The 24,126-nt window shown below is 40.6% G+C and overlaps 1 protein-coding gene across 3 annotated transcripts in view; it reads right to left on the reverse strand.

Annotated features, from left to right (window-relative positions):
• LOC119461662 (dedicator of cytokinesis protein 1-like) overlaps window positions 1-24,126 on the reverse strand; it is an 87,695-nt gene that overhangs the window by 61,649 nt on the left and 1,920 nt on the right. For all 3 annotated transcript variants that reach the window (XM_037723048.2, XM_037723042.2, XM_037723036.2), the window contains exons 6-19: window positions 23,200-23,255; window positions 22,982-23,108; window positions 19,664-19,809; window positions 19,495-19,576; window positions 19,343-19,406; window positions 19,135-19,233; window positions 18,888-18,963; window positions 17,157-17,368; window positions 14,836-14,960; window positions 14,131-14,229; window positions 13,618-13,690; window positions 13,426-13,529; window positions 11,945-12,161; window positions 460-557 (exon numbers count right to left, since the gene is read on the reverse strand). In XM_037723048.2, the coding sequence (XP_037578976.1) occupies window positions 460-557; window positions 11,945-12,161; window positions 13,426-13,529; window positions 13,618-13,690; window positions 14,131-14,229; window positions 14,836-14,960; window positions 17,157-17,368; window positions 18,888-18,963; window positions 19,135-19,233; window positions 19,343-19,406; window positions 19,495-19,576; window positions 19,664-19,809; window positions 22,982-23,108; window positions 23,200-23,255 (1,578 nt within the window). The remainder of the gene's footprint in view (window positions 1-459; window positions 558-11,944; window positions 12,162-13,425; window positions 13,530-13,617; window positions 13,691-14,130; window positions 14,230-14,835; window positions 14,961-17,156; window positions 17,369-18,887; window positions 18,964-19,134; window positions 19,234-19,342; window positions 19,407-19,494; window positions 19,577-19,663; window positions 19,810-22,981; window positions 23,109-23,199; window positions 23,256-24,126) is intronic.

Below are 24,126 nucleotides of genomic sequence, written 5' to 3' on the forward strand. Positions count from 1 at the left end.
TTGGTTGTAAGAAGGGTGCTGTACTGGAAGGAGAGAAAACTCCAACCAAAATCTATTTCAAAAACCTGACGTTTAAATAACCCCGAAGAAGGAGCCGGTCGGGCTCCAAGACGTCGGGTTCTTAAAATAAATTTGGTTAGAGTCTTTCCTTCTCTGTAATTCAATTGTTCCCAAACAGGCAGATATCTGTCGAACGTTTACCTTTGTACTGGAGGCTACATTGCATATAACATCACATAAGTACTTGTAAAATATTTGTGAGCACAGCTCATTAATTTAAATGTATCATGTGGTACCACACCTGTTGACAACCAAATGTGTTTATGTGCAAACACCTATGGTAACAAACTAACACATATAAGACAATATGGCACCAACTTTGTAACAGATAAATGCCATGCATGCATTCAAGTAAAATGAGCTCCATATTATGTTGAATGCAGTTGTGATGCACAGTACCTTCACAACTTCTTCACCATCAACCTTCATCAGTGCATGAAGGTTCTTTTCCAAGTTATCGGGAAGAGTCCACCACTTTAACAGGCCAAGAAGGTCAACTGTAAGAGAAAAAGTAAAAACACCACACATTAGCACTCGCTTTACTTAAATGTAAATGTTACGTTCCGGTGAGTGTTTGGAAGGAATATGTTTTATTTAGGCTCAAAATGTGAATAACACTTGCAAAACTCACACAAGCAAAGTATTTTATGTAAGCTATAAATTAACATAATCAGTTTCTCCCCTCGAAACACTCTGTCAGTTGCTGTTTACATAATGGCAATATCTGTCTTAAAGGGTTAGAGAGATTGTAAACATAATGCTTCCCAATCTCTTTTTCTTTTATTACTTCCCAATTTTTGTTAAACAATTTGAGAGCATCAATAAACTGCTTCTAACAGTTACTAGAACATAACTTTTTCATTTAAATGCAACAAATTTTATTAAATATCAATTATAAATCTTGTCACTGACCAAACAACGAAATTGATGTTTCAGAATACATTTGGACACCTTGTCCACAGCGATTCTGACATTTCGAAGTACCTATACAGGCACCAAAACGTTAATTTTGTCATTGTATAGTCAGTGACAAGATTTATAATTGCTATATTATGATATTAACTGGCCGGATGGTTCTCCGACATACCTTTTACTACAACAAATTGCATTTGAATTACTTCAGTGATCACACAATGATTACACAGTGATTATATACACATTGATGCTTTTTCTATGTATATTTGAATATGTGGTCTACTACATGTTCTACTATGTGATTCCTCATTTCCAACTCAATAAATAACATCAAAACAATGATGTGACTGGTTTAAGCCACATTGAAGCATGTTTTGGAGCAACTAAAACATCACTTGGGAGCAGCAAATCACCCATTTGGAGCAGTCACCCACCAGCTACTCATATTCGCACGTAAATATTAGGTAGAGCATATTCCAATGTTCTCCAACGATAAACTGTATATGCACACATGCATATATACGCTTGTCTATAGGATAACCCAGAGGATGAAATTCACTTATTACTTCTGAGTTTCCTGTGAATGATCTTAAGTTTATTCAATTCCGTAGCCCCAGGCCTAGTAACGCAAAAAAAAACACTTTCCTAATAAAATTTATATAAGTACGTTTTTCAAGTATGTCTTTCCTAGCCATCTTTGTTCATGTGTAGTTTTGTTTGAATTCATCCAATATGGCCGTGAGTGTATCATTTGCACGTGCGGAACAAAACTGCAAGTTTCGCGTGGGTTTTGTGCAAAATAGAAACCAACTGCGTCACGAAATAACGCCATGTCGATCAGTATACACGGTGTTTCAGCGAACACTTTCAAAATTTATTTAAGGTTGCCTGTGGCAGATAGCCCAGTTCTAGTTGATGAGCTGGTCTACTCGAAGAGGCGGACATTACTTGCACAAAAAGTTGAAATGCATAATCGAATAATTAACAAAAAATCACAAATCAAGTTTTTTACTAATTACCTAATGGCCCATATTGCAATTTAAAAATTTTAGCTGTGGAGTTCGCAAGGCGGATCCACTTGGAAAGAATTCTCAGGATGACACCAGTTTCGAGATATTAATTCCGGAACTTTGCGGAGAAATGCATTGGCGTTCCAGTTAATTTTGTGCTTCAATGCATAAAGCGACGTTTTGTTAATAAACTAACTGGAACGCCAATGCATTTCTCCACAAAGTTTGGGAATTAATATCTCGAAACTGGTGTCATCCCGAGAATTCGTTGTAAGTGGATCCGCCTTGCGAACTCCACGGCTACAATTTGTAAATTGCAATATGGGCCATCAGGTAATAAATTAAAAACTTAATTAGTAAATTTTTATTATTTTTCAATTATGCATTTCAATTTCTTGTGCAAGTAATGTCCGCCTCTTCGAGTAGACCAGCTTATGAACTAGAATTGTGTTATCTGCCACAGCCAACCTTTAAGAATTTTTGAAAGTGTTCGCTGAAACACCCTGTATACATACGCCATTGGCCTTGGGCTTGTGCGACAGACACAATGGTTGTCCCATTATAACTCTAAATTTGTGACATTCTTTAATTACGATTTGTGCACATGAATGTCTGTACGTAAAGCTTTGTGCAAGTGCTTGCTTGCCGTAAGCCATTTGTACATGAGCAAATGTTCCATGCGTGCTCTCACTCCGCGAAATAAACAGTGATGCAGTTCCTGGCACAGCATGTGTCCCAATGCTGGCATCGCCATTTGCGAGACATAGCTTGAGGCACATGTCTTCGTAGCCACTCAAAATTGCACTACAGTCGTGTAAAAATATTAGCCTGTTTCTGCTACAGATTATGTCAGGAAACACACCCCTCACTAGTCCTTCCTAGCTAACAACACACTATAAAACCAATAACATATCTCTCCTATTCACAAACATCAGAAGTGTCTTTAGCAAGCGAGATGACTTATCATGCGCTGCTGATTCTTGTTCTGCAGATATTATCCCAACTGAAACATGGCTTTCTGCTAAAATAAAAGACAGCAAAATATTATGAAAGAGCATATAACAACTATAGGTATGATCGTGATGTTCGTTCTGGAGTAAGTATTATATTGCCATAAGTGATTCGCTTATTTCTTCGCCTGTTCATATCGAGTCTTCATTGGAACTCGTTTGTGTTTGTGTGGTAGCAGATTATCAACAAGAATTTATTTTTTGCCCGTGTTATTGGCCTCCTACTAAAAGAACATTGTTTTGTAATGAATTTCACGATGCTTTCAGCAGTGTGGTCATTCATTTCCCTTACTACACGATACTTTCAGCAGTGTGGTCATTCATTTCCCTAACTTACCTGTGTTTCTTTTGGGTGATTTCAACTATCCCTGCATAGTGTGGGGCGACTATTCTACTACTCTTAAAAAGCAGTCATCAAAGTGTGTTCAATTGCTAAACCTTTTTGAAGATTTCAACTTTGCTCAACTTGTTCTACAACCAACACAAGCCACTGCGCCTTCCTCCAATATCCTTGAGCTTGTATTCCCCACCATTCCTGAATAAGTTAGCCCTCTTAATTACCTCTCTAGCATAAGCAATCATTCTTTAATCCTCTTCACAGTCAATGCACGCGTTTCACGTAGCAAAAAACACAAATTCGCAACTATAGCCGAGCAGATGTTAAATTGATGATGGCCGAGATGGAATCATTTCTTCTTGATTACATGAGCAATATTTCTGAGCATACTGTTGGGAATAACAGGCATCTTTATAAAAAAAAAGATGCGTTCCTTCGTCGAGCAATTCATGCCATTGCGAAAGATAATTTGCAATCCCTAATCGCCATGGTTAATTTCATCGTTAATAACGGTCATCTAAGAAAAGAAAAGTTTCTTTCACCGTGCGAAGCAAACCAATGATTCGAATCACCTGGGTTGCCTACTCTGAAATTGACAGCGAGTACAAGAATGCTATAGTGTGCGCCTAAGCTTCATTTTTCAACACTACATTGCCGAACTTACTACAAACAAACCCACACAGGTTTTGGAATATTATCAGCGGCTCGAATAATCTCTTCACTTGACAGGAGATAACACCATTGTGCCTCCTAACCAATGTTGTCCTGTGAAGAATGATGCATTTGATTCCTTTTTCTGCAAAATGACCCCTGTTTCTATGCCGATATTATATGACCGCAACTTCCTTCTCATGGATCCCATTAGCATCGATTATTTCGGCATTGGTAACATCATTAGTAACCTTAAAATTTCATCATCATCCGGCTGTGACTCTATTAATACCAAGATATTGAAAATGACTGAAGTTTATTCCTCTGTTATCCTTTCTAATATTTTTGTTCAATCTTTAGAGGGTTCTACAATCCCCAGTTATTGGAAGGTAGAGAAGGTGGTGCCTGTCCATAGACCAGGTATCACACATTTTCCCAATAACTACTAACCCATATCACTCACAAGCATACCATGTTAACTTTTGGAACACGTTACTGTATAGACTCATGTAAGGGGCGCACCCATGTAAGGGCCGCAACCCCCAACTTGGCAGCCAAAAATTTGGAGCAAAAAAAATTCCAACGAAGAAGCAATCGCGTTCGGTGCCCCCATGCTGTGTGCACGCATCGGCGAATTTTCATGCGCTGCGTACTTCCGTGTGCCGCTACTAGAGGGTGCGAGCCGGGGTGTGCACAAGATTTGGGATGTGCACAAGTCGCCGGCTGCGCCAACACCATTTTGACCAAAAGGTTCGTTCCCGTGTAAGGGCCACACCTCGTCAAAATTGTGAAAAAAAGTGCGGCCCTTACACGAGTCTATACAGTATATACTCTCATTTAATTCCTAGAAGACAATTATTTTTTTTCTGTAACTGCCAGCATGGAATCAGGAAAATGTTTTCTTGCAAAACACAGCTGTTATCTTTCACTAATAATCTTTTCTTAGACACTGACAATGGCTTTGATGTTGATTGTATCTTTTTCGACTTCGCTAAAGCTTTCAATGCTGTGGCGCATGACTTGCTTCTTTTTAAAGGGGCCCTGAACCACTTTTTATCGAAGTGGAGAAAGATATTTGAGGTGAAAATAGGCTATTTCAGAAATATTTTGCCCCAAAAAGTACTTCAATGCATTCAGCAGAAGCAGTTACTAGCAATCAAACACAGCCTCTGTTGTGCTCCCCCTTCCTTTTTCAATGCCTTGCACTGCGAAGGCTACGGTGGAGTGGGGCGGGGCCACAACGCTTCGCCTTCGAAATGCCACCGTGGCACGCAGTTCAAATTTCCGATTTTGGTGCCTACGACGCGCTAAACGTAAGCCAAATGCGGTTGTCCTCAGCGAGCCGCAGTGCGCTTAGCCAGTGGACTCGTGGCGGCACCCCGCGCCGGCCGCGGTGTAACTGACCGCAACGACCAATAGCAGCCGCGTATTGGAATGTACTTTATTGTGCAATAAAGCACACAGAAGAGAGTGAGGATCATGGCTCTGTTGGAACGAGGGCGTTTGAGAGAAAGGTGACTTCGCGCCCCGCTTGCGAGCTCCACGCATCGCGTACGACAGAAAAACTTGGCTGAGATGTTCACAGCAGTGTGTGCTACCCACGAACTGTTATTTCACCAAGATAAAAGAGAGGTACATAGGGGAAACAAACACCGAAACATTCCCCAACTATAGCGGCGAAAACAACAAGGGGCTCGACCAACCAATCACCATAAGAGAGGTCCAAGCTGCCTTAAACAAGCTCAGAGGAAAAACCGCGGCTGGCCCAGGTGGGGCCAGCCGCGGACAAGTGTCAACAAGATGCTTAGAAACCTCGATGACAACTCCTTCCAGCAACTAACGGCATTCATGCAAAAGTGTTGGGAGCAGGGGGAGATACCCGGGGAATGGAAGAAAGCAAATCCAGTCCTCATCCCCAAACCAGGGAAAGAACTCAAACTAGAGAACCTTAGGCCAATATCGTTAACCTCCTGTGTAGGCAAGCTCATGGAGCACGTCATACAGAACAGGCTCAACAGATACTTGGAAAGTAAGGAACTCTACCCAGACAGCATGGTTGGATTCAGACAACAACTATCCACAAACGACGTCATGCTACAACTCAAAGAACAAGTATTGGAAAGGAAGACTAGCGACTCGAAAGTCATAGTGGGACTGGACGTCAGCAAAGCGTTTGACAACGTCAAACATCAAGCGATCCTGTCACACCTCAATCACCTAAATGTAGGAAGCAAGCTATACAACTATATTAAAAGCTTCCTCACGGACCGAACGGTGAACATAGAAATCGGGGGCACAATCAGAGAACACATTAAGCTGGGCAACAAGGGAACACCGCAGGGATCGGTGCTATCCCCTACCCTTTTTAACATTGCAATGATCGGGCTGCCAGAAAGACTAAGAAAGCTAGAGGGCCTCTGCCACACTCTCTATGCTGACGACCTCACTCTGAGTCGACAGAAGGGGGAGCGATGGTCAAATAGAAGACACCCTACAAAGGGGAATCTGGGAAACGGAAAGCTATCTGAGACCCATAGGGCTAAAATGCTGGCCGGAAAAATCGGAGATGCTAATCATGAGCAAGCAGCGGGTCAATATCCAGCTCCTGGTCAACAACACCCCGGTCCCAAGGGTGGACAAGATCAGGATACTGGGTATGTGGATAAACAAGAACATGGGAGAAACACTGAAACAGTAAACAGACTATAAGCCACGACCAACCAAACTTGCAGGCTTCTCAAGAGGATAGCAAACAAAAATGCGCGGATGAAGAAGTCGAACCTACTTTGGCTTGTCCACTCTTTCATCATTAGCCGAATCACCTACGCTATCCCGTACTTAAAGACAACTAAAGCAGAGAGAGACAAGGTAGACATCCTCATCAGAAAAGGTGTCAAAACCGCCCTAGGTTTACCAGCGTGCACATCAACTGAGACGATCCTCAACCTAGGAGTGTCAAACACCTTAGAGGAAATGTGTGAGGTGAAACTCGCGGCACAATATGTCAGACTAACTGGCAGCAAAACGGGCAGATCCATTCTTAGGAAACTGGGCTACCAGAATCCAGAATCGCGAGAGGGGATAACCGCCATCCCTAAAGAAATTGCCAACAGGTTAAGAATACCCCCCATCCCAAGAAACATGCACCCCATACACAACGAGGAACGCAGGAGAAGCAGAGTCCAAAGACTCCAAAGCTCCCTCCTTTAAAAACAAGGAGTAGTGTACACCGATGCGGCAGAGTACCCAGAAGGGCACTACGCTGCAGTAGTAGTAAGCGACAAAAGCGAGCTAATCTTGAGCTGTAGCGTGAGACACTCTTCACCAGAGGAGGCAGAGATGGCGGCGATTGCCCTGGCAATCACAAACCCATCAACCGGAATAATCATCACCGATTCTAAAACTGCAATCAAAGCCTATGACACTGGTAAGGTGTCCAAAGAGGCCGCCAAAATTCTGCAAGCAGGCAAGGAGAATGTACCCAATGACCTAATCAGAATAATATGGGTGCCCGCCGATAGTGGCCTCACAGGGAACGAGATCGCCAACGAGGTCGCCCGAGGACTCCCACACCGGGCCCCAGCGCAGGCAGACTACTCCCTGTCCTAAAAAGCGAGACTTAACCACATACAGAGAAATTCTACAACACTATAGAATGGGCAGGAGAACCCTTCCTTCCCCCATAGATCTCTCACAAAGAAGGAAGAAGTAATCTGGCGAAAACTGCAGACAGGTACCTTCCCAAACCCATATATCCTATACAAATGGCATCCTGAGGTGCACTCTTCCAAATGCAAAAACTGTGAAGGAATAGCAAGCCTAAATCACATGCTCTGGGCTTGCCCAGCGCTAAATCGGTCTACACGGGAACAAAGAGTCATGGAAATCCTCCCTTCATAGCCAGGAAGAACAAGCCCAAAAACAAGTCATCTGTCAAGCCCAGGCTGCCGCCGGAAGCCAACTTATTCCGGCCGACGTCTAGGGGGGAGGTAGACTGTGAAAGGGGGCACTGCGTCTCACCCCGATCACCCATACTCTCTGACGGGTGCAAATAAAGTGCTTTCTCTCTTTCTCTTCACCAAGCCCGAGTAGAGGTTCAGGGCCCCTTTAAACTTAGCAAACTTAATATTGGCGCCAATGTATTTCACTGTATTAAAGACTTCCTTTTTAACCGCACCTAATACATAACTGTTAATGACTGTTTGTCCAGTCACTCCCCGGTTTCATCTGACGTCTCACAAGGATCTGTTCTGGGTTCCTTGCTCTTCCCTATTTACATAAACTAACTACCTGACTGTATTTCTTTCTCATCGATAAGCCTTTTCTCTGATGATTGCATTATTTATAAGAAAATAACTAATACTTTAGATACTCAGAAGCTTCAGGAAGACTTTAACAATGTGTCGCCATGGTGTAAAAAATGGCTCATGCAACTAAATGCTAAGAAGCGTAAAAGCATGCAAATAATTCGCGGAACTGCACTAACTGCACATTCAATCTTGATGGCACTAGATCCTGTAACGTCTTACAAATACCTTGGCATCCACATCAGTAGCAATCTTTCTTGGCACTTGCATGTTGACTATGTTTTAACAACGCTAACCGCATGCTGGGTTACATCATAATTTTTCCCGATTACCATCATCGCTAAAGGTATGAATATATAAAACACTTCGCCCTAAATTAGAATATGCATGCGTTATCTCGGACTCTAATACCGTAACGCCTTCCACTGCCCTTGAATCCATCCAGAATCACACTGCGCATCTTATTTTATCAAATTACTTTCATCATGCCAGTGTTTCATCCATGAAGTCCACACTCGGCTTAAGTGACCTCTCATTGCGTCGTAAATGCTCTCGCCTTTCATTGTTCCACAAAATCTATCATTATAATCCAGTTCTAAAAGATGTTCTTTTCTCTCCTCCCATGTATATATCATCTCGCTTCAAAGTTTCTGTGCCATCTTGCCACACTAATGCCTGTAACGATTCTTTCATCCCCAAGACTAGCGTTGAATGGAACCGCCCTTCCCGCCTCAATTGCCACCATCACAAACACAAGGCTGCCATCCATATGGCTTTGTGTTTATTTTGTTCGTTAATCTTGCTAATTGTTTTTAAGCTTTTTCTTTTCCTCTCTTTACCGGCACAATCTTGGTATTTTACCCCTCCTTCCTGCAATGCGCTCGGGCCTTGGAAGTATGTTAAATAAACAAATAAATAAATGACAGATTTCGAGCACTTGCTGTCTTCCTTTTCTTGAACGACTGCTAAGACAAAGTCTTGGCACAGGCTCAGTGCAAATCATAAAATTTTTGCCCAAACGTAGAAGGATGTAGGAGGTCTGTCCCCTTGGTGCAGTTTGGCGAAATTGGCACAGCAATCACATCACTGTCACAAGTTCTGTTACCAGAAAATATAAATGACAGTGCCAAAGCTCTCCATACATAAGAAAAGTTCCAGCAGAACCAACCTCACGATGACTGTCAACGGTAATGCAATTAGCGTTCAAGCAATGCAGCAACAACTTATTGCGATGGCCAAAATGCATCATTTAGGAGGCGTGTACTGCAGTGGGACTCCTCTCTCGAGCTTTCCATCTAGTGGTGCTGCTACGAAGTTCGTGAGGAGTCCTTTGCATGACCTCACCGTCAGCGTGACGGTGCGTACGAGCTGTGCACTGCAGCTGAGCTCGTCTCTCGCACTTCCCTATGGGCACGCTGCGCCAACTACTGGAGGTGCCATGAAGCTCGCATGTAGCCTCCGATATGCGTGGCGCGCCGGCGCGTGTGAATGCTGAGAATTGTTCCCTCACTGGCTACTGGGTAGTCGCATATACCTAATGGCCCAGGTTGGTGTGAAAGAGGTTCATTGAAGAGCAGCACATATCGAGTGCATTCGTGGCACAGCTCGCTAAAGCATCGGGCTGCTGTGCTTGAGGAACCCTTGTGACGTGTGTTCGATTCCACTGAGCACGGGAGGTTAAAATTGGGAAGTTTTCTTCTTTATTGAAGAGTTTGGGGAAAACGGTTAAATACCCAGATGGTCGCCAAGCAAGAACTGTGTGAGGTAGCCCAAGAATGCTAATCGCATTAATAACTGTAGGCTTACACGCAAGGACACCTAGCTCAACACTTGTATAATCTTTTGTCCTGTCAAGGTCAAGCCCTTCAAGAAAATTGAACTACACAACCATACTGTAAACACCTTTAAAGCATACCTTAGAGCATAATGGGCTCAAACAACTGTAGTTACTTGAAGGTGGATAACAATTAGCATTGGTGCTTCATGCATACAACTGCCTTTATGTCTTTGTTTATGCTTGTATTAACTTTCTGTTCTTTTGTCACAACATATAAAACTTTTTCCCTATCAATATAAAAATCATAAATAGACTTTCATGATTAATCATATAACTACATTTGCTGCTTCCTGTATCCTTGCATTAACTTTCTGTTATTTTGGCACAACACATAAAGCTTTTCCCTATCAATATAAATATCATAGACTTCCATACTTAATCATATAACTACATTTGCTGCTTCCTGCATCCTTGCATCAACTTTTCTTTCTTTTGTCTCCATAAACACTAGTGAAGTGCTGTCACTATTTCCACACTGTTGGACTGATTTATGCACTCTAGTTCTTCCCATTCTTTTAGGGACAGTTTACTGGCATTAAACCAGGGGAAAAAAGTTATGTGAAAGGAGTTTCCATCAACTAAAAATGGGCAAAGTTGCACAGTATTAAGTGTTATTTTTTTACTTATCTTTTTCTTAGACAGGTGTAAAAGGGGGCACATGCTAAAGGTGATATGAACACCTGATGGGGCCTTGGCCCCATTACATGGAGTTACAAAAGCAGTTTCCATGTGTCGTAGCTCAACAGCACGGAAGTGCATCCCAGTACATTGTAATAGTTAGCAAAAACATCAAACATATTTTTGAGGAAGCAAGACAGGCCGCAGCAGGTGACATCACAGGTCTCCCTCCTTCTCAACAAGTTCTCCCCAACCTTATACCCCACCACCTGCCCAGGCTGCGGTGCACCACCGACGACTTTCCACATCACGATGGAGTGCCCAAAACTACAAACTGACAACCCCATTCTAAAATCCCCCCAACCAACATATGCGCAGTGGGAGGCGATCCTCCGTCGCTCCGAGCCTCAGGTCTGGCTGGCCCTGATTCGACGAGCAAGAGCGGTGGCGGCAGCCATTGAGGCCCTGGACTAAGGGCCCCGACCACATTCACCCTTTCACGTTATAATAAAGTTTATTTCTTCTTCTTCTTCTTCCCTCAATGCTATGACATTCATAGCTTCACACCAGTGTCTTCTTTTATATTTTTGCATTGTAATAACTGTGCTAAGTAGGACTTGAAAAATTCATACATTGATGAAGGGGCACACACAAACGAATGTGCCCATGTCTGTTCTCGTCATGTTCATATATGCACATTCATCTTTTCAAGTCCAACTTAGTGCAGTTACCACGATGTCACCACTAGCCTCATCCTTTACTCTGCTGAGCGTATTTTTGTAATTCTTGAACCTGTTTTGCTTCTTCGACCTGCAGTATAATTGTAGCACTCACTGCCAGTCATCAACAATGGTGCTTAGCAAAAAGAAATCCCCTATGATGTTACATATTTCAGCCAGGTCACACGGAATTAAGCGCTATGTCAAAGGAATAACGCATGTTATGAACTGTGTTGCTTCTATCAAAAAAAAAAAAAAATCCTGCCTATTGCTTTTAATAGAGAAACTAATCACTTCAGATACTCAGGAAGGGTAAAGTACAAGTAGATGATCCTTTTAACGCACACTGACTATACTAAACATATTGTATTTGAAGACACACTCAGCCCCTAGTAAATAAAGTTCAATTGTGTCTGAAACATATTCAGATGCCTATAACATGCCAAAATTGACATCTATAATAACCAGACAGGCCCTCACCATTCTGCGTGAGCTTTGTTGAGCACACCAGTGTTGAAATTTGAAATGAATCCTTAATGGCAAGACTGATTCCTCCTGCCTGGAATGAAGCCAGCTGGGCCTTGTTGGGCTGTGCATTGGGTGTTGGTGAATTTTGCATGATCGCATTGAAGTCAGCGCGGGTTGCTGGCAGCGTGAGGTAGGTGGTGTCCATTTCAGTGTGCCGCTTGTGGTCCAGCTGCCATGGGTTCACATTTATTACATGGCAACTCAAACATTTCAGACAAGAAACACACAACCACACTTGAATGTTACAGAAAATACATGATAGGCTCTAATATTAGCATGGTGTGCTTATCAGAATGAATGAAGTACGATATATGAAAACAAACTGCTAACTAGGTGTTCAACTGTTGCACTCCACAGAGTTGCATAATATCACACCTCAATTACTTCAGCATGCAGCAAATTATCATTATACACATCATCCCTTTAATGTGACCAATTATCAATTTTAGCTTGAAATTTTATTATTAGCAAGCATCAATTTCAGCACAACATCATGGGTTATGAGCAGCATCATGTTGATCTCATCTGGTGATTGCGTATTGTCATAGACCATTGACACATTAGTTCATCAAGTGTGGTGGTTCCCTGGCCATGTTACGATACCAATGGCTGAACTGCATTGAGTCAGCTCTTGAACCCCCAAACTGGTCATTCTCTTCCAACCCACTTAATGCTTCTCTGCATATCATGCTGAATGAAAAAAAAGCATAGAGTGAGGCACAATGGACAAATCAATTAGGTAGCACCAGTAGATGGCTCTACACACTCAGCTTTTGGCAGCAGTGCGCGGCATGAATGCATTACACCAGGCCAACTGGTGCATCAGTGGCTTGTAACACCATGCAACCACTGGCTGAGATCACCATGACATCACTCATGACCTATGCACTTCATGCACTTGGCTTGCATTTTGAACTAAAAGGATGACACATTGAGGCAATAGAGTCTTCATGCTCCATCTTTGGTTTGACATGAGAGCTTCTTGTTAAAGATATGGTGGCTGTCCCACCCTTTAATAATGCACAAAACCAACACCAACAAATAAATTTTGTGATTTGCAGTGAAATGTACCAGCTATGACCGGCACTAAATTAAGCCATGCAGCACCTAATCACAGAAAAGCCAAACGCTGTTAATTAAAAGCTGATACCATTTGACTGCAGTTAGGAGTATGTGTCTTGCCTCGCACCAATTGCTGGGAGCAAATTTAACGTGTCCTTTGCCCCTATTGAAGAAAAGATGCATTCAACCTGCCTCACTATACATAATGCTGACAAGCACAGTGGCATCAACTCAGCAGCACCAAGATTTCGTAGCATATCATTTTTGCCCACTAGCACTTATATGTGTACAAAACTAATGATATAGGTTTATGCAGCCAGTAAATCTAACTTCATGTTGACATGGTACTGAAGGAAAAACTTCTCTCTCACCCTATAGACAAGAAGCTCATGCACTTCGTCATTCAGTGTCGTGCCATTTTCTTGCATCAGCTTGACAAATGACATAGCAAATGGTTTCTCAACTCTGTCTTTTGCTGGTAAAGTGAAGAAAAAAAGACAAGTTTTCAATTTCTTCCCTCTCTTTATCTAAGGATAAGACACAGACTTCATATTATTAATTACCTTCATTTGATGACCTGTGCTTAAATGTAAACAACAGATGAGCATAGTAAAACTGTTCAATAGGAACTGCAATCTGAAAAAAAAAAAAAAAGGATAAACACAAGACACTCATTGTTCCGAAAAAGCAAAAGCAAACGCAACAGATTTAAGAAATAGACACCAAAACCCCAAGCTTTATTATAAACACTTTTCGCAATGTTGCAAGAGCAGATGTGAAACAAGTAGTTTCTAAATACTATGTACGTCTGTCGGTTGTAAGGTTTCACATTAGAGGAAAAAGGTGTGGAAAGCTACTAAGATGGGTCACATGTGATTGACAAGTTTAATTAGTAATTTGTGCTACTCATTCTGCACAACATGCACCATATGGATAAAACTTGTTTACAAATGTCTGATAAGAGGAAGCATGATAAAGCTGGCAGGTATATCTTTATAGAAGTGCTTACTTTAGATACACATTGCACGAAACAACGCAGGCTCACCTATAATTCGAAAACTGAGAAACTTTGATACCTTGAATGTTTCCATCCAACGTGGCTTGTCTTCATGGTAGTAAATCACACTGTGGTATTCATCAAGGCTTTCAGAGCCTGATCCAATGCTTATGACACCCTGAGTAGAAAAAGCATTCACTATCAGATCAACTTCCCCTAATCCTTGTCAAGCACAGAGTTCATCACACGTTCGTGCAATTGTCATAAAGGTGACATAACATACATATTCAAAGAATAATCATACAAATAAACATTCATATTATAAAGCACCATTCTGAAGCATACATATTTTCTGAGAGAGAGAATGGATGACACCCTCACTTCAAGTACACTATACAATATAAACAATACCCTACGATGATCACACCACAAAATGACAGAAGTCTCAAAATTACTTGTACCTCTATTTATTTAGTACCTCTATTATTTAGTACCTCTATAACTTATTTGTATTACATATATCACATAAGATATTTACTCAATGCTTCATCTATGCTTCATCTATGGAACTATGACAGTGTTCAAGATAATTAACACACCAGTTTGCTAAACAGGCAAGCAGCATGTTCGGCTGTATACTTACTCGCTGTTGGACATGGAACACTAAAAGAAACGAAATCATAATAGGTATGGAACAAAACAGAAGGTAGAAGACACTAATATAAATACAGCACAAAAGATTTTTATCACACAAAAGGTTCACAGAATCAATACTTAGGCTTACAGGAATGACAGATCCTTTGTCATTGCACACTTTCACTGTGACCTCAATATTTCTGTCTGAGGTCTTGGTACCTTTAGAGAATTCAGCCTGGACAAGTGTCAAGTACAGGTCATTCCGTACATCGCCTGTAATAAAGCAAAAGCTATAGAAATAAAGCCAAGCGAAGAAAATTATATTTTTTCTTCTTCTACAGGCCAATGAAAATATTCACAATGCCACAAGCAAGCTTCAGTGAAAGGCCGAAACAAAAAAGTATTGGTAGTATCTCCATAAGACAAGAAGCAGAGAACCACCTGGAAAGGAAGTGTCTCGACACATTACATCAGCTTATTTACAATTCACTTCAACGCCTTTCACAGTTGTACACAACAGGGTAGTTGCTGCATGACATCATATTGACAGCCATAGGTCAATGAATTTGAGCACGCCATCTACAGACAGTACTTGGACTTAAGATAATGAAGATGTACTGTCATATATAAGGAATAAAATGTCACTGAGATGCTTGTATCCTTAAGTTCCTGCTCTATAAACCTGGTAGTGCTCCTCACACAAAGATTATAGTAACATGACGAGTCTTATTTTAAGATGCTACTAACATACAACACCATGCCAATATGCCATTCGACTTTTCATCTTTTAGAACATATATATTTTCGCTTATTCCACTGTACACAATGCCCAGCTTTTTGCATAGGACATGGCCACTTTAGGACAATATTTTCTGTCTGAAAGGGCTTAGACATCTCCAAGAAAGATATGCACACTAGACTACTTATACCGACGATAAGTTTATATACAATATTAGTGCACACATATGTTGACTCAGTATATAAGTAAAAGGGCTTAGACGTTCGTCTGCTAGAAAGACGTCCATATCAGACTGATCACAATAGTGATGAGAAGTTTATATACAGTATTAGTGCATGCATATGTTGACTCAGTATAGGTCAACCACACTTGCACAACTGGAAGAAAAAGAAATATTCCACATGATATACTGACTTGTTGCTCACACGTTACCTTTAACCTGAATTTTTTTTTAGTCTGACTAGCACCTGTGTAAAAATTGCAAGTGGATTGATAACTCGTAAGACCTCTGCCATGCTTCACCATTTCTAGAAACTATAAACTGGCTAAACAACTCGCTTATTCGTTATGTCATCTGATCATCATCATCAGTGACACACACACACACACAGAGATAACTCAAAATGTGATAAAAGGCTCTGATTCACACTTCCTGGCACCAATCTGATGCCCAAGCCTGCATACTGCTATGGCTATCCGAAGAATGTGATGAAACATGTCTGATAAGATTCACTGATAACCCAGCCATGTAGTACAAAAAGTAAGAATATCATAATGAAACCAGTGCTCTGAGCAGCACAGCTGCCAGTTGGTTTTTGCCTCACAACATTTTTCTTTCTGTATGAATTCAGTAATGAAATAGATGTCTATAAAAAATGTAACAAATTTAAAGTACATGAACTGGGTGCGATCCATACAGTTAACAAAATATACTAACAATAATTCTCCCAGTTACAAGCAACCATGAACAGCAAAGCTATTGTAATACAGTAGAGAAAACAAACATGAATATTTGTCATCTCTTCTGTACCGACATGTCAATGGCAGATCCAAAAAGGGATTATCAAGGCTTCTGGGTAATTTAATATGACTGTTGTTAGCTCTGCCACCAGTAGACCTTAAATTGTTAGTCAAGCCCTTAATAGGCAGAAAAGAAAATTAAAGTTGCACAATGCGATAGAGCTAGATACTCTCGTCCCCCCCCAACTCAGTAAGTCCAGCCCTCTAGCCGAACCTGCACCAGTACTACAAAAGCATGAGAAAGCAATCTAGCACAACACAAGTTGACTTGAAAAATCTCAGAGAAGAAACATGCAGACCCACTCCACAAAAATAGTGGAATATGAATCGACCGCAGTGGAACAAAAAAAAAAAAAAAGAAAAGCTGCTCCAACTGAACCTATGAAAGCCAGTCAAGCACGGGATAATGTCACTTGCTTTGCAACATACTGCATGTTCATGGATGACGCAGCTTTGAACCTTATGAAAGATACAGAGGCTAACACGTAACTATTTGCATGACATTTTACACTTTTAACACTGTTTTGGTAAGGGGATATATAACTACTGTTAAATATTAACATTTTGTAGTATGCCAGTTCAAAATAAGTGATCTCTACTGTAAAACATTCATCACTTGCTAAAAGTATCCTTTCCCTCATTTTGTCACCGATCTCATTAACTGGCCAACAGTTGATGTTGGCACCAAAAGAGTGGATCAAGAACATCACCAGGCAGGATGACTTCCGGGAAGCCCATCTTCCGTGCCACAGCTGTGGTCCCAGAAACAAGGTGTGGGTTCTCTTCACGCACTTGCTTGCTGTCACCATGCAGCAACTTGAGGCAGATCCAAAGACCCTGGCCTTTGTGTTCTTTCTGGGTGACCTCTTTGGCTGCCAGGGCCTTTTTGATGGCTGTGTCCAAGAAGTCTCTCTCTCCACACCTGCCAGGGCCCCCCAGAAAGCTCAAGTGTGATCATTCAGCTCAAACTACTGGATGCAAACAACAAGTTTTGGGGTGCCAAAAATGCTTCCCCTCCCTCTCAGTGGAAGTGTATTGCATGTCTGAGCACTAAAGACACTAAAGATGCACCATAAAGTTGATGTGAGACAACACATCCAGCAATTTATTGCACTTCCTTTTCATCATTCAGAGCTCTTACTGTTCACAGGCAGGAAAGGTCTATAAGTACACCCAGTTTGTTTTTATCATTCCTTCTCGTGCAATGTGCATTATTACACTAACCATGCTCACCTGTACAGTCATAACAATGAGAGTGACAGTCCTGTTGCCTAAAGGCATGCATTTCACTGTTGATGGCAACACTACATTCTCATTACACTTCACTCAGGCGCCCATTAAACATTTCATGCACATATGCACATTTCATGACGCTGGTGATCAACACTTAAGCAACGTCACATACTGTGTTGTGTAATACTTCTAGCTCTCAAATTAACCTAACCGCAAGAAAATAATTGATTACCACTTCCCCTTCAACGAAAGCAGAAACAGTAAAACAGACTTGCATCATTGAAACTGTACTGCAAGCAGAAAAAAATATGCCTGCTAACAAAATGCACCACGGAAACCTGCTCTATGAAAGGTTTTTTTCCCCCCCAAAGAAAAACTTGCTATTTAAGATCATTAAGTGAACATGTTTGGTACGTGCCACAATTCTTTACCCAACAAGTTTTTTTATCATGTCAGGAGGCTGTTACAAACTGTGCACAATTCATTGTACCAATTGCATCACATGTATGGATCTAAGAACTACTAACAGGATTGTGTGTTGTTTTTAACAGCCTTGGGCATGCTTGCAGCTCCATTCAGTGCAGGTGACTCATATTCCACGGGTGCACAGTTCAATTAAACAGGCGGCAGAGTTTTCAAAGCAACGTACAGAGCTCAGAATTGTCATTATTAACATGCCCATGCGTTGTTAAACATTTCAAAGGTTTGTAGGCTTAAAACCTACACTTCTAACCAAGAGCAACAAAGAAAAACGCACAATGTACCCTATTCATGAGCAGACAGTTTATTGACTTTCAGATGCATTGCTACAAAGTATGGCATTAGTAGTCTGAAAACGGCATCAGAGTTCACAATCTGCTCATATGGCCTTAACAATGAGAACTGTTTTTAGACGCTATACATTCAGTGATGGCATCATGAAAATATTAAGTAATATTAAGAGAATAAGTAATAAGAATAATCAAATGTAAAAAAATAATCCCCTTAAACAACCTCACTTTTGCAAGTAGCTCAAGAGTCATCCAGGCAATTTGATCAGTATGATGTAGTTGCAGACAAGACTATTACATCTTATGCCCACATATCGCAATCTGTCACTCTCATGAAGGTACACTACCATTAAGATGCGTCTTTGTAATGATATTTAAGGCATTTTTACTTTTTTATTTTTAATGTGGGAACAGACTTTGCTCATCAGCTGTACTTACTGAATGTAGGGGACAAAATGCTGCTTCTCTTCATCACTGTCAATCTTCCCACTGATGATGTCAGTAATGTCCATGGCTGAAACATCAAACATGGTTGTGAAAGACAGTGTTCAAAGTAAAGTGCCTATATAGGTGCAATTTTGTCCAATATAGGTGGATTCTTGTCCCATTTGACAATACAAATATACAAACTTTTGTTTGAGAGCACCAAATTAAGCAACACCTCAATAGTTACAACACGACTCACCAGCAACACCAAATGGTCGACGCATGCCTTCAGATTCACATGCCTTCTTAGAATATAATGTTGACCTTTTGTGATCATTTTCCTTTAGCTCCATGGCACCTTTGTAAAGATTTTTTTTTTTAATTAAGTATTTGAATGACAGTCAGTGCAACAAGCGATGATGCAAAAGGAGCATCACCCATTATATATCTGACTTGGGGTGCCTTACCAATGCGAATGATCTGACAGATGAAGTTGACTCGTTCACGACTCAAATCCCGACTGCCCAAGTCCTAAAACAGAAAAAATGTAAATTAAAGGTAACTTGCCTGCACATAACCCGTATGGAGAAATCAGCAGCATAAGCAATTGTAGACTTACAGTGAACAGCACCCTTAAGTTGTTGAGCTGGTCCAAGTCTTTAATAAGACCACATTTGGCCCACTGGACATAGTAGTTCTCACTGAAAGAAAAACATCCAGTAGACATCTAAGAAAAAAAATCAGTGCTAAATGCATTTATTTTTAAGTAGGCAGTGTGATGACCAGACCTGATGAACTTCTGTTCTTTGGCATCATAGAGAGTCATGAGAAGATCTGCGTCATCTCCAATGCGGCAGACAAAGTTTTTCACAACAACAAACAGATTGTGGCAGTAATGGCTTGATGCCTTGGGAGACCCAATGTCTAGCTGCGTCTGGTAAAAAAAAAAAAGAATAAAAAAAAAGTGTGAGCAGCACCAGACAAGCATATTGCCCAGGCTGGTCAGACTCGCACATGACAAGCAAACAAGGTAAGGTTTAAATTCTTACTTCATTTTAAAATAAACCAGTCATATGACTCAGGACATTGTTGAAATATTGTCTTACAAAAGCTTTCAAAAAAGCTGAAGTCATAAACTCAGAAACTACTAACCACAGAAAAGTGCATTATTATTATGGGTGTGCAAATATTCGAAGCTTTTGAATAACGACTTGAATATTGCCCTATTCAATTCGGTCCTGGAATCAAATAGTCACTATTAGCAAACAACAATACTTTTCTATTAGGTTTTGAATACTTCATATTGCCAGCAGTGCATGATCAAATATAAAATTGAAGCAAGAATAAAGGAAATTTCACCACTGCCACAGTAAACAGAAAATGGGAAGTTACGTGAGCACACTGCATTGCTCCAGACTTTCCAAGCTAAACTGAAATCATTCCTGCTTAAATCTTGCTCAGCCATGACATTCTGCTATGATTATTGTTTGCTATTTATCAATGCTGCAACTGTGTGTTCTCTTAGGAGTAATACTGAATATGCTCCATTGTAACATCATTTGATATAATAGTGGCACCATCTGCAGCAATAATTCAAACTAGAGAACAAATGCTTTTCTTGCTCTGCCACTGCTGCAGTCAACACACATTCCCCTTCTGATCTCGAAGGTATACGCACACAGAGACAACAAGTTCATAAGACTGCCTTTTTAAACTTCATTCTGATAATGCATGACCACACATGCTTCAAAGAAACCTGATTGTCCATAACGCTCTATTCAAGCTTTTGATAAAGCGTGCTTTATAATGTGCATGGCAATGAAAGAATCTTGCAATTGTAGCGAATACTGTGCTGTTAACATTGCTTTATAATAATGGAAAAAAGGGTGCTTATTATTCGAAAACTAACAAAAAATATTCTATATTTGATTCGTATTCGATTTGGTTTTAAAACTTACTATTCACATAACCCTAGTTATTATACAGGCTGTTCTTCCTTTGTTCTTCAGATGCTTGTCTCAACTACCACGTCATGACGGAGCACTATTCTCCTTTCACAGCTGGGCTATATGGACAGATGCACAACTTGAAAGATGAACTGTGATGGTTACTTGGTTAATTAACAAAAGTATTAATAATTACTCAATTTAGTGCACATGCTTAACTGTCAGAGTTGATATCAACTATGACTAACCAAATTTTTATTTTAGAAGGCAGGTAATTTGGCCATTTCCCCCATTAATATTATTACCTAAACTGTCATTTACACATTCAAAAGCACAAAGGTTGCCTCTCCTCAATTTGTCTAACACAAAACCAAGCAACACTTTTCTTCTTCAGTAAGCCAGCTGACAAGCTGTTATCAGGTTTGGGAAGATGAGATACAGTGTTACACATGGCATTGCCACATTACTCACAACGCAGTTCAATCAAGGCATGTATTGTGCGTGTGGTGTGAAATGAGGCAGGTGAAATCTTCATGACAGACACCTTGATACACAATCCGGTGACAAGAAGTTTACAAGTTAGAACAGCCTAGGTGAACGATGCACATCAACTGGGAATATAATATGCACTAAATACTGTAATTGAAAACTAGTAACCTGTGAAAAAGCCAAACAGGCCTCTGCAGGCCATATACACATGTCCATGCAATCTAGGTGCACTTGTAGAACTGCAGTTTTTTTTTTTTTTTTTTCTCTAATTTAACTTCCCTGAGCAACGAAGATTCCTTCTGTAGCCACTATGGCGAAGGAACTGTGGCCAAAATTTGGTGCAACCCTGGCTACTTCCTGGATGGGCCATATGCACATTTCGCTCCCGCATGCAGCTTCCACACAGTGGCTTCCCACCGCTGCCACTTCATGTCGCAAATCCCTGCTTGAGAGATGCTTGCAAGACAGCAAACCGCCTTTGCTAGAACCCCATGCTAGAAAATGCCACACTGTGAGCAATATTTGCTTTGAGGATAGACCACACCATCACGGTACAAGAGTTTTCACAGTGTGAAACCTCCAGCAGTGCTGGAGGCTTTCACAAATTGTATGCAACCGGCAATTGTTTCTAAAAATTTACCCATGTAAAAATAAAGAAAAACAGGCTGTACATAAAGTTCTAGAGCACAAAAAAAGGCAAGATATCAACAATATAAGGAACTGAACATAGGCTGCTGGGGGAGCAGTGGGCACTCTGCCAGTGAGGCTAACACAGAGAATACAGTGCCCTTGTTTATTGACTAGCAACATGACAGTTGCACATGTGCAAAAGGGGCCCAAGTGTGTTCTGTCTTCAACTCTGTTACTCAGTGAAGCGAAGACAGCACATGCAAATAGCACAGAAAAAGTAACAGACAAAAACAAATGCTCATTCTTGTTCATTGAACCTTACCACTTGCTGGTTCACCAGCAAGTAGTAATGATGAAAGTCAGTACAAGCTGTCTACCATTTGTTGTCCTATCCGCTGACCTATCACAGACTTTGTTGCAAAGATTTTATGAAATGATAGTACAGCTCCCAGTTTCTGACAGCTAATATCTCTATAATGAGTAACTTATGGGAGAACCTTGTAGGCTTTTGCTGCAAGGTACTGCCATGAGTTCCACATCAAAATAACTATAGTTATATAGTTTGTAATGTTCATGAGTGCATAAATAACACTTAACAACTCAAAGGACAGTGTTAGTTGACTACAAACACGAGTAATGGTAATAGAGTAAACAGAAAGGGGCAGCAAAATAAACGAACACAGTCACCCATGTGAGCCATTCATTTCTCGATCCTTGTCGGTCTTGTGCTGTGCCCCTTACTCGAATGCTAATCAATTTATCAAACGAACAAAACACATTATTCCAAAGCATGTTTAACAAATACAAAACATATTAAAAAAAAAAACATTTAATCTAAGGAACAATTTTAAGCCCATAAAGATCTAGTGAAATATCAAATTAGACATTTTTTAGAGAAGAAGTTAGACCACAAACAAATTTAATAGGCACTCCATGATGAATATGAACAAGCCAGAATGCAAATAAATTGGTGACTAATGAGTGCACAATTCATGCTCCTTCACCATCTGAAGAAATCAATGCTATGAGTTTGTTTTTTACCAAGGACATCTGCTTGATCCTTTTTGTGGCATCCACATGTGCACGGTACAGGTCAATGGTACTAGTGACGTCTGGGTTCAGGATATTGCCGCTGCTGTGTCGAACAACCAAATCAAGGTCAAGGATCCTGCAAGTGGCCATGGCAAGCATTAGTAAAGAAATGTGAAAACAGATGTGCAACTGCTATGAAGTATTACAAGATGCCTTTGCCAACTTACGCATTGCCCATTTCAATCTTTGCGGTAACCTTTTGCTTCAATTCTCTCAGCTCATCCTGAAAGCAAAAATACAATCGTGTTATAATCACAGCTTTCCAGTACATTTCTGAAAATTTTTAGGGCCACAATTGAATTCATCTACCAAAAATAAGATATGTTGGAGTGTAAGTCCCAAAGCTGCACTTTAGTCTGTAAGGAGTAGCGAGCTCCAGATTAATTTTGAAATGGGGTTTTTAGTGTGCCCCTAAATCTAGTAAATCAGTGTTTTTGTTTTCAACCCCCAGTGGAATGTGGCTGCCACAGCCAATAATCAAATTTGTGACCTCTTGCAGCAGTACACCATCCATTGAGCCACTGTGGTGGTTATGTCAAAAATAATTATGCAGCATATTAAATGGCGTGATACACAGAAATATAATTTAATACACATGATGTGCACAATGAGCATGAAATGTACACAACTAGCAACAAACACACAATGCAATTATCACAAGAATTTGCAGTTATGCATTAGAGGCACCAGATATCATAGAAGCTGCAACAAGAACAATGATCACAGAATAAGCTTACATGATGTCATTGACAGGTAATGGTTATTCAATACGGCAGGCTTAATAATGACACAAAACAATAAAAGTCTAACAATACCATGCCTAAATAGTTCTCGCACAGTACAACAAATTATGGTCCCATATATACAGCACTATGTCAATGCATGTGCACATGCTTACCTCCATATAAAAAAAATTTCAAGCAACCTGCTTCTGAGCACAATGTTGCCCAGGTATGCATAGTTACGTGCTTGTGTTGCTTCTTTGTGTGCTCTTTTCTTTTCTCTAAAACCATTTTCATTGTAACTTTCTGTTTCTTGTGTCCATTACTTCTGTTATTTTGTATATTTTCCAAGGCAGCAGACAGTTCAGGTGT

The sequence above is a fragment of the Dermacentor silvarum genome, chromosome 1, assembly GCF_013339745.2.
Source record: "Dermacentor silvarum isolate Dsil-2018 chromosome 1, BIME_Dsil_1.4, whole genome shotgun sequence".
Lineage (NCBI taxonomy): Eukaryota > Metazoa > Arthropoda > Arachnida > Ixodida > Ixodidae > Dermacentor > Dermacentor silvarum.